The sequence below is a fragment of the Ovis aries genome, chromosome 1 (genome assembly GCF_016772045.2).
Source record: "Ovis aries strain OAR_USU_Benz2616 breed Rambouillet chromosome 1, ARS-UI_Ramb_v3.0, whole genome shotgun sequence".
NCBI classification, from domain to species: Eukaryota; Metazoa; Chordata; class Mammalia; order Artiodactyla; family Bovidae; genus Ovis; species Ovis aries.
Window position 1 is genome coordinate 63130159 of NC_056054.1, and position 12039 is coordinate 63142197.

The window sequence follows — 12039 nt, forward strand, 5'->3', positions numbered from 1 at the left end:
TCTAAATATATAAGAACCTAGTTTCTGAGCTATCATCTCAAATGGGCATTTTTAAAATCCCTAAAGCAGAAGGGTGAGTAATGCTGTTATTAGTGTGTTAAATTGTCCTTGTGTTTTCTGTAACATTTTAATTTTAGGACCTTCTCATAAGGCTTCCCTCGAAGCTCAGTTGGTAAAGAATCCACCTGCAATACAGGAGTCTGCCTGCAATCCAGGAGACTCGGGTTCAATTCCTGAGCCCAGAAGATTCCCTGGAGAAGGAAACGGCAACCCACTCCAGTATTCTTGCCTGGAAAATCCCATAGACAGAGGAGTTTGGCAGGGTACAGTCCATGGGGTCTCAAGAGTCGGACACAACTTAGCGACTAAACCACCACTGTAAGGATAAAGGTCTCTTCCACTCTTATATTAAATGGGTTGCTGCTGCTAAGTCGCTTCAGTCATGTCTGACTCTGTGCGACCCCATAGACGGCAGCCCACCAGGCTCCCCCATCCCTGGGATTCTCCAGGCAAGAGTACTGGAGTGGGGTGCCATTGCATTCTCCAATGAAATGGGTTAGAAGAGTTAAATTCCAAGTTATTTTTTAATCTAAATACTTCTTCATATTGTCAGGCATTATTGGGTAGGCTGTTAAAGTGGCAAAATTTAAACTCTGTTGAATGAGATGGATTGTGGATGACAAGAACAACAACTAGCTTAACAGGTGAGAAACATACATACAATTAGATTATATTCCTCTAAACCAAACCTCATAAAATAAGAATCTAATTACCTGTCTTCCCTTAAGACCCCTCTTTCCACGGATCCCAGGAACACCCTAGAATGTAAAAAAGTCAAAAGTAAATACCTATTTGCTTTTTTGATTGGGTTGTTTCTTTTTACGTTGAGTTGCATAAACCATTTTTACATTTTAGATATTATTAACTCCTTGTCAGTCATATAATTTGAAAATATTATCTCCCATTCAATAGGTTGTCTTTTCTATTTGTTGATGGTTTCCTATGCTATACAAAAGCTTGTATATTTAATTAAGTCCCATTCATTTATTTTTGCTTTAATTTATTTTGCCTTAGGAGACAGATCCCCCAAAATACTGCTATGATTTATGACAAAGAGTGTTCTACTTATGTACCAATCTAAGCGTTTTACAGTTTCAGGTTTTACATTTAGGTCTTTAATCCATTTTGAGTTTATTTTTGTGAATGGTGTAAGGAAATGTTCTAATTTCATTCTTTTACATGTAGCTGCCCAGTTTTCCCAGCATCCAAAGACATACAGTTAGCTAAGAAGCACATGAAGAGATGCCATATACTGCTAATTATTAGAGAAACGCAAATCAAAACTACATGAGGTATCCCTCACACCTGTCAGAATGGCCACCAAAGTGGGTACAAAAAGAGCACAAACAACAAATGTTGGTGAGGACATGGAAGAAAGGACCCTTCTATACTGTTGGTGGGAATATAAATTGATACAGCCACTATGGAAAATAGTAATGGGGTTTCTCAAAAAACTAAAAACAGAACTACATATGATTCAGCAGTTTGGGAATCATTAACCTGGGAAACAGTAATTTGAAAAGACACCTTCATACCAGCACTATTTATAATAGCCAAGACATGGAAGCAACCCTAGGGTCCATCAACAGATAAATGGATAAATACATCTGTGTGTATGTATGTATAAATACACATATATTATTTGTGTGTATATGTGTATTTGTGTGTGTGATATTATAGAGCCATAAAAAATTAAATTCTGACATCTGCAGCAGTGGATGGATTTAGAGAATATTATGATTAGTAAAACAAGTCAGAGAAAGATGAATATAGTGTAATATTCCACTTATAAGTGGAATCTAAAAAAATAAAACACACAAATATATATAGCAAAACAGAAACAGACTCACAGATACAGAATACAAACTAGTGGTTATTCATGGAGAGAGGGAAGGGGGAGGGGCAAGATAGGGCTATGGGATTAAGAGATAAAAATTAGTATGTGTAAAATACCTAAGCAATAGGGAATATACTCTATGGCACAGGGACGTATAGCCATTATTTTGTAATAACTTTTAATGGAGCATAATTCATCAAAATATTGAACCAAGATGCTATGTACCTAAAATACTGTAAATTAGCTATACTTCAAAAAACCAAATATTTATCAAATCAATGAGTTATTTTTTTCAAACATCAATTTGTGGAGTGTGAAAAAGAGAAAAATACATTATATTTTAAGCTTCAGTGATATTTAGAAGAGTGTCAATATATTAATTTAAGTAGCCCCTTTTCTTCCTCGTAACAAAATCTTGATTTTATTCAGAAATCCATCCCATCTGTATTTCCAAATGGGATCCTGCCATTCATCTGGTGATAATGATTTGTCAAGAGGTAGTATGTAACCAAAGTTGGTACAATCAGACAAACAGAAGTCTTATTTTCTGTACCCAGCAGACAATTACCACCTGTCTCCCTGTTTCTCTGGCTGAACATAAACAAAGGCATATTTAGCCCTTGCATTGGGAATCTTGCAATCATATGAGCAATCAGGTTTATGATAAAGCCAACATTGGTTAAGGCAAGTGGAGAAAACAATGATCTCACTGTGCTCACAGGATCACACTGTACCTAGATTCCACCTAACCTGTTGTTTCTGGTCATAAGAAGTAGTGGCAGGACACAGTACTCAAGTACTCAGGTTTTACAGCCAGAATATATATGTTTAAATCCTCATTTTAGTATCTGTGTATAATTTTAGGTAAATCTCTCTGTGTGCCTCATTTTCTTCATCTACGTGAGAATTATAGCTACAAGGGGCTTTCCTTGTAGCTCAATCGGTAAAGAATCTGCCTGCAGTGCAGGAGACCCAGGTTTGATCCCTGGGTTGGGAAGATCCTCTGGAGAAGGAAACGGCAACCCACTCCAGTATCTTTGCCTGGAAAATCTCATGGACACAGGACCCTGATGGGCTGCAGTCCATGGGGTTGCAAAGAGTCGGGCGACTGAATGACTAACATTTAACACTTTTAGTGAGAATTATAATACTATCTCATTGGGTATTGCAAGATTAAATGAATTAATATTACATAGTGAGTTACATATATATAACCATTACAATAAATCATTTGCTGTTATCATTGTTTATTTAAAATCTTCTCATTTTGAAGCCAGTTTGAAATGAAATTTTGTGTCACTCATAATCTAAAGCATACTTATTGATATAACTCCTTGAGACATAATCACTTTTATAAGCCCTTGAGACTATGAAATCTGTCAGAACTATGCATCTTGGGATTTTTGCATATGCAGATAAGTTAGCAGATATCAATGGTTGAAGTAATCCATTTACTTTCAACTGAACAGTGGTTGACAAAAATACTCATGTAATATCTCTACTGACAACAGAGTTCAAAGGTGAGCAATAGGACATTGTGCCTATTGATGGTCAGTGTCACTGGGATCCTTAAATCCAAGATGATGACATTTTGCAAGAACATATAACTTTGGTTTATTTATTACATCAATTGCTAGAAATAAGTTCATGCCAACAGGTCTGGAAAGGACTGTATCATAAGCAGCAGAGTTATTAACAATGTGAACTGTATACAGTAAGTCCCCTACATATGAACCTTCAAGTTGCAAACTTCAAAGATGTGGATGTGCGTCTGGTTCCAGCAAGGAACCAAAACCTATGCCATCAACATCAGTCATGAGAGAAACTACAGCTTGCCCTCCATCTCCTATTGCTGATGACCCTTCAGCTCTACCATCTCCCCCCTCTTCTCCCTCCCCCAGTCAGTAATTCTTCTTGCCTGTTCACTCTATGCCAGTCCTTGTACACCAGCTGTTGTACTGGATGACTATATTTTTCAAGGTACAGTACTGTAAGATTAAAACTCTTTTATTTTGTGTTTGTTTCAATGTATTATTTGTGTGAAAAGTATTATCAACCTATTACAGTATGGTACTATACAGCTGATTGTGTTAGTTGGGTACCTAGGCTAACTCTGTTGGATTTACAAACAAACTCTATTTACAGAACAGCACGCTTTTCTAGGTAGGGTACTAACCATGTACTCCTTTGGGTCAAAAAGAAGCAGTTCAATTCTTTGCATGATAGAATGAAAACATCATCTAATTTTTCTTAAAGCTGGTTTGTTTCACTCAGTAAAATTACCTGTCTGAAGTCTGGGTTTATCAGCACTGTTATACTCTACCCTTAGTATACCACATTAGAAATAATATTTGAAGGAAACAGACTTACTCTTTCTCCTTCAGGTCCCAATTGTCCTACTTCTCCAGGAGAGCCAATGAAACCCTTAAAGAAATCAAACAATCTTTGCATTATTTCATTTAAATAGTCACCATTAAGTATATAATTCTAGAGATACTTAAAATTTATTCATAGTAATATGAATTATAAGGCTTAACAGTATAATAACCTTGTTGCTTTTTTTCCTAAAAGTTACAGATCCGTCTTTTCATTAAAAAAAAAAAGTTGGAAATATAATTTAGACAAGTATAATTTAGGCTCATAAAAATCAACAAGCTCAAGCTCTTTTCTACACTGAATATTACAAGGGCAGAAAATACAGATACAATTAACTAAAATGTAAGGCAGAAAGGAGGTATCCAAGAATAAGAAATATGGAGGAGGGAGAGATTCATTCCAAGAATGAATCTGGTGGCAAGATACCATACCATACCTCTTGTGGCAAGAGGTAAAGACAATCAAAGAAGATTTCAGAGAAGACTGTCACTTGAGATAGGCCTACAGAGTAGGTGAAATATTGATAAGCAGATAATGGAGCAAGAACACTTCAGGCAGAACCACAGTAAGCAGAAACGAGACAGAGAGAACTACAGGAGTGCTTGTAAATGGTTAACTGAGTAACCATAGGTGCTCTGGAGAAAAGCAGACCCACACTGCCTTCATGGAGGTTCCCACTGGTCTGAGAAACAAGGGGTGCATCTAAGTAACAACACAAGCTACTTTGTACTACCACACCTTAGTTACATCTCACCTGTGGCAAATAATAACCTGTTTCATCAATTTAATGAATAAAGTGTATGGTAGTTTAGAGAATAGACTAAGGAAAGCCTTAAGTTTCAGGCTAAGAATTTTAGACTTTATATTTTAGATAACTGTAAATTACTGGGCTTTGAGGGAGTATGGTAATGACCTGATATTAAACTGTTTCTCTAAAATATTAAGCTGTTGACAAAATACAGAATATACCCCCGACAGGAAACACTGAATGTAGGAAATCTTGTTAGAATACTGCTGCAATGGTCCATATTTGAAAGAACATGAATCTGGGTCACTGATGCACAAAACATCATTTTAGTGCCCTCTGAAGTGAAGAGGACCTAAAAAGCCTCTTGATGAAAGTGAAAGAGGAGAGTGAAAAAGTTGGCTTAAAGCTCAACATTCAGAAAACGAAGATCATGGCATCTGATCCCATCACTTCATGGGAAATAGATGGGGAAACAGTGGAAACAGTGGCTGACTTTATTTTTGGGGGCTCCAAAATCACCGCAGATGGTGACTGCAGCCATGAAATTAAAAGACGCTTACTCCTTGGAAGAAAAGTTATGACCAACCTAGACAGCATATTCAAAAGCAGGGGCATTACTTTGCCGACTAAGGTCCGTCTAGTCAAGGCTATGGTTTTTCCTGTGGTCATGTATGGATGTGAGAGTTGGACTGTGAAGAAGGCTGAGCGCCGAAGAATTGATGCTTTTGAACTGTGGTGTTGGAGAAGACATTTGAGAGTCCCTTGCGCTGCAAGGAGATCCAACCAGTCCATTCTGAAGGAGATCAACCCTGGGATTTCTTTGGAAGGAATGATGCTGAAGCTGAAACTCCAGTACTTTGGCCACCTCATGCGAACAGTTCATTGAAAAAGACTCTGATGCTGGGAGGGATTGGGGGCAGGAGGAGAAGGGGACGAGCGAGGATGGGATGGCTGGATGGCATCATGGACTCGATGGACATGAGTCTAAGTGAACTCCGGGAGATGGTAATGGACAGGGAGGCCTGGCGTGCTGAGATTCACGGGGTCGCAAAGAGTCAGACACGACTGAGCGACTGAACTGAACTGAACTGTGTGCCAGGAATTGGGATTATAAAAATGAATATGAAAATCAGTGTCCTCAAGAAGCTGATAGTTTATTAGGAAGAAGGCATACAAATAACTGTCATATCATAAGATAACTGTGACATGATTATGTGACAGGTGATAAGATAAACACAATACACACAGAAACTTTAACTGGCAGAATGACCAATACTGCCTACAGGGAAGGGTTAGGAAGCTTTACAGAGGAGGCAACTTTTGAGCTGAGTCTTGAAGGAAAGAAAAGGCATTCCATGCAGGGTGATAAACAGTTGGGCATTACCATGGTAGGAGGGACACTTTTCTCTGACAAGGAAAAACACCTTTATGAACAAGCAATAAATAAAGGAAAAGATAATTGGTTTCCTTCTACTTAACTTTAATGGTAATCTACCTATAATTTGTTTGCTTAAAAGTCAAGCATCTGGAGGATGGAGAAACTTCCTTTAAAAATGAAACATCCAATAGTATTTCTGATTACTAAAACATTTAGGATTATGATGGCAAGCTACATGTATTTCAGAATCATCAGCTACAGATGGCCTCAAGTTAAAAAAAAGTTAACTTTTGCTTTAACATACACAACTGAAATTTTGCTTATAAATAAAAAGAACAAACACTCTAACTGTACATTTATCTAAAAACTCTGCTGAAAACTCAGGAGCTAAAAAATCAGACCTCTACTCAACACAGTCTGCACAGAACCAGCACAACATTTTAGAAATAAAGATTTTAAAGGAAATAATGCTATGCATAATTATGTAGGTGTTTCAGAAAACTTTCTTGATAATTATTATGATAATTAGAAATAAAATGTCAGGAGCATCCAACAAAGAAATCATATGGGCTTGTCATCATTCTAAAAACACTACCACTAAACTGGAGTTTAGGGTGTAAAGAAACAAGGAGCATAAAGAACATAATACTAATACAGATTGCTTTGCTTCTTGGATTGAAGTTTGTATATTCAAATAGAGGCAATTCTGTATTGCGTAAGACAGAGGCAATTCTGTCACCATCAGGGCAAATAAAAACGTCAAGAGAGGCCTACCTACTTCTACTTTTTGAGATACCTGGCCGGTTATTACACAAACAGATACCAAAGAAGGGCTGAAAAACAATTACATTTCTGATCTTACATTTAGATCTTTAATCCATTTTGAGTTTATTTTTGTGTACGGTGTTAGAAAGTGATCTAGTTTCATTCTTTTATAAGTGGTTGACCAGTTTTCCCAGCACCACTTGTTAAAGAGATTGTCTTTACTCCATTGTATATTCTTGCCTCCTTTGTCAAAGATAAGGTGTCCATATGTGTGTGGATTTATCTCTGGGCTTTCTATTTTGTTCCATTGATCTATGTGTCTGTCTGTGCCAGTACCATACTGTCTTGATGACTGTGGCTTTGTAGTAGAGCCTGAAGTCAGGCAAGTTGATTCCTCCAGTTCCATTCTTCTTTCTCAAGATTGCTTTGGCTATTCGAGGTTTTTTGTATTTCCATACAAATCTTGAAATTATTTGTTCTAGTTCTGTGAAAAATGTGGCTGGTAGCTTGACAGGGATTGCAATGAATTTGTAAATTGCTTTGGGTAGTATACTCATTTACACTATATTGATTCTTCCAATCCATGAACATGGTATATTTCTCCATCTATTAGTGTCCTCTTTGATTTCCTTCATCAGTGTTTTATAGTTTTCTATATATAGGTCTTTAGTTTCTTTAGGTAGATATATTCCTAAGTATTTTATTCTTTTCGTTGCAATGGTGAATGGAATTGTTTCCTTAATTTCTTTTTCTATTTTCTCATTATTCGTGTATAGGAATGCAAGGGATTTCTGTGTGTTGATTTTATATCCTGCAACTTTACTATATTCATTGATTAGCTCTAGTAATTTTCTGGTGGAGTCTTTAGGGTTTTCCATGTAGAGGATCATGTCATCTGCAAACAGTGAGAGTTTTACTTCTTCTTTTCCAATTTGGATTCCTTTTATTTCTTTTTCTGTTCTGATTGCTGTGGCCAAAACTTCCAGAACTATGTTGAATAGTAGCGGTGAAAGTGGACACCCTTGTCTTGTTCCTGACTTTAGGGGAAATGCTTTCAATTTTTCACCATTGAGGATAATGTTTGCTGTGGGTTTGTCATAGATAGCTTTTATTATGTTGAGGTATGTTCCTTCTATTCCTGCTTTCTGGAGAGTTTTTATCATAAATGGATGTTGAATTTTGTCAAAGGCCTTCTCTGCATCTATTGAGATAATCATATGGTTTTTATTTTTCAATTTGTTAATATGGTGAATTACATTGATTGATTTGCGGATATTGAAGAATCCTTGCATCCCTGGGATAAAGCCCACTTGGTCATGGTGTATGATCTTTTTAATGTTTTGTTGGATTCTGATTGCTAGAATTTTGTTGAGGATTTTTGCATCTATGTTCATCAGTGATATTGGCCTGTAGTTTTCTTTTTTTGTGACATCTTTGTCAGGTTTTGGTATTAGGGTGATGGTGGCCTCATAGAATGAGTTTGGAAGTTTACCTTCCTCTGCAATTTTCTGGAAGAGTTTGAGGAGGATAGGTGTTAGCTCTTCTCGAAAGAGGAGAATATAGGCAAAACACTCTCAGAAATAAATCACAGCAGGATCCTCTATGATCCATCTCCCAGAATACTGGAAATAAAAGCAAAAATAAACAAATGGGATCTAATTAAAATTAAAAGCTTCTGCACAACAAAGGAAAATATAAGCAAGGTGAAAAGACAGCCTTCTGAATGGGAGAAAATCATAGCAAATGAAGCAACTGACAAACAACTAATCTCAAAAATATACAAGCAACTTATGCAGCTCAATTCCAGAAAAATAAACGACCCAATCAAAAAATGGGCCAAAGAACTAAATAGACGTTTCTCCAAAGAAGACATACGGATGGCTAACAAACACATGAAAAGATGCTCAACATCACTCATTATTAGAGAAATGCAAATCAAAACCACAATGAGGTACCACTTCACACCAGTCAGAATGGCTGCGATCCAAAAATCTGTAAGCAATAAATGCTGGAGAGGGTGTGGAGAAAAGGGAACCCTCCTACACTGTTGGTGGGAATGCAAACTAGTACAGCCAATATGGAGAACAGTGTGGAGATTCCTTAAAAAATTGCAAATAGAACTACCTTATGACCCAGCAATCCCACTTCTGGGCATACACACCGAGGAAACCAGAATTGAAAGAGACACATGTACCCCAATGTTCATCGCAGCACTGTTTATAATAGCCAGGACATGGAAACAACCTAGATGTCCATCAGCAGATGAATGGATAAGAAAGCTGTGGTGCATATACACAATGGAGTATTACTCAGCCGTTAAAAAGAATTCATTTGAATCAGTTCTGATGAGATGGATGAAACTGGAGCCGATTATACAGAGTGAAGTAAGCCAGAAAGAAAAACACCAATACAGTATACTAACACATATATATGGAATTTAGGAAGATGGCAATGATGACCCTGTCTTGCAAGATAGAAAAAAAGACACAGATGTGTATAATGGACTTTTGGACTCAGAGGGAGAGGGAGAGGGTGGGATGATTTGGGAGAATGGGAATTCTAACATGTATACTATCATGTAAGAATTGAATCGCCAGTCCATGTCTGACGTAGGGTGCAGCATGCTTGGGGCTGGTGCATGGGGATGACCCAGAGAGATGTTGTGGGGAGGGAGGTGGGAGGGGGGGTCATGTTTGGGAACGCATGTAAGAATTAAAGATTTTAAAATTTAAAAAAAAAAAGAATAAGAAAAAAAAAAACAATTACATTTTAAAAATAATTATTTTAACACCAAAAAATGCAACCAAACAATAGGGACACTCAAAAGATATTTTATCACACGATTTATAAAAACATTAATTTACAATATATAGCATGTGGTATTGTACAGTAATAGGACACAAATTAAATAAAAAATATAATCCTGACAATGTAAATTTGTTTTGAACAATATTTGTTTTTTGAACATTTGTAGTTATTAATAATATCAAAGTTTACATTTGGACTCTGTGTGAATATGAAACCTAGAGAAATGGCTCTGCTGACTCTTCCCTCAACTGCAAAGGAAAATGAAAGGATTAAATCAATTATATTAGTCAGAAAAGGATTACTTTTTTTTTTTTATGCTTTCATGAAGTTGCCATCAAAACATAAAAAAACTTAAAAAGAGTTACACCCTACAGAGTAATTTTCAACACAAATGGGGAAGAAAGGAACAAAAGGATAGATAATATGATACAAAAATGACACAAAGGCGAACTTAGAAAACTTAAAGGAATCACAGAAGCAAGGTGAGAAAATGTAGTAAAGGAAAACTGCACAGAGCCAAATAACAGGTCTACAACTTTAGCTCACACACACAAGTAACTCCCAAATTCCAGAATAATGATCAAATCTGCAGAGAAAGTGCATGCCATGTGGTAGGCACTGTGCTTTAAGAATATTAAGCTCAGGTAGTTCTCATAAGCACCTAAAGGTAAGTTTCATTTTCACCTTTCACTAAGTTAAGAAAAATGAGACACAGAAGAGATTAACGGCATTGAAAGCCACAAAGCCAGTAAACGAGGGGTTCGTGGTGGGAGGGAAGCAGTCTTGTCTAACTCCAAAGCCCGTGTTCTTATCCAGTAATCTCTCCTTGCTTTCCAAATCCAAGTAGGTATGTACATTCAGTGCAGCTTTAATAAAATATACATCACTTTTCCCCATTATATTTTCACTTAGTGCAAGGGTAGAGACAGCACAGGATAGTGGAAGAGTACAGAGCTAAAGGTGAGAAGATGTTGGCTTGAGTTCTGCTAGGACTAGATCAAATCATGTCAGTTCCACAGCTTACTGTTTTATCATCTGTAAAATGGAGACAATATATGTGTTCTCCTACTTCACAGGATTGATAGCAAAATTAAAGAAGAAAATACACCTGAAATATTTGAAAATGTTTAAGAATTTTTAAAAAATGAAGGCATCATTATAGCACATACATTAAAACACATGGTTTCTGGCTACATGGAGCTACTGATGGGCACGTACCTTCTAGTCAGGGCCTGACAAAACGTGCTCCACTGAAGAAGTGAATGGGAAACCAATTAAGTATTTATGCCTTAAGAACCCCATGAACACAATGAAAAGGCAAAAATATATGACACCAGAAGATGAGCCCCCCAGGTTGATAGGTGCCTAACAGGCAACTGGGGAAAAGCAGAGAAATAGCTCCAGAAAGAATGAAGAGGCTGGGCAAAAGCAGAAATGTTGCTCAGCTGTGGATATGTCTGGTGGTTAAAGTCAAGTCCAATGCTGTAAAGAACAATACTGCATAGGAACCTGGAATGTTAGGCCCATAAATCAAGGTGACTTGGATGTGGTCAAGTAGGAGATGACAAGAGTGAACAATGACAGTCTAGGAATCAGTGAACTTAAATAGACGAGAATGATCGAATTTAATTCAAACAATCATAACATCTTCTACTGTGGGTAAGAATACCTTATAACAAATGGAGACGCCCTTGCTGTCAAAAAGAGAGTCTGAAATGCAGTACTTGGGTGCAGTCTCAAAAACGACTAAATGATCTCTGTTCATATCCAAGGCAAACCATTCAACATCACAGTAATCCAAGTCTATGCCCCAACCACTAATGCCAAAGAAGCTGAAGTAGAACGGTTCTGTGAAGACCTACAAGACCTTCTAGAACTACCAACAAAAAAATGATATCCTTTTCATCACAGGGGACTGGAATATGAACGTAGGAAGCCAAGAGACACATGGAATAACAGGCAAGCTTGGCCTTAGAGTACAAAATGAAGCAGGGCAAAGGCTAACAGAGTTTTGACAGGAGAACACACTGGTCATAGCAAACACTGTCTTCCAACAATACATGAGAC

The 12039-nt window shown here is 37.1% G+C and overlaps 1 protein-coding gene across 5 annotated transcripts in view; it reads right to left on the reverse strand.

Annotated features, from left to right (window-relative positions):
• The window catches only part of COL24A1 (collagen type XXIV alpha 1 chain), a 393929-nt gene that overhangs the window by 277458 nt on the left and 104432 nt on the right, over positions 1-12039 (reverse strand). For all 5 annotated transcript variants that reach the window (XM_060400630.1, XM_004002153.6, XM_060400613.1 and 2 more), the window contains 2 exons: positions 4268-4321; positions 774-818 (listed from right to left, as the gene is read on the reverse strand). In XM_060400630.1, coding sequence (XP_060256613.1) covers positions 774-818; positions 4268-4321 — 99 coding nt within the window. The remainder of the gene's footprint in view (positions 1-773; positions 819-4267; positions 4322-12039) is intronic.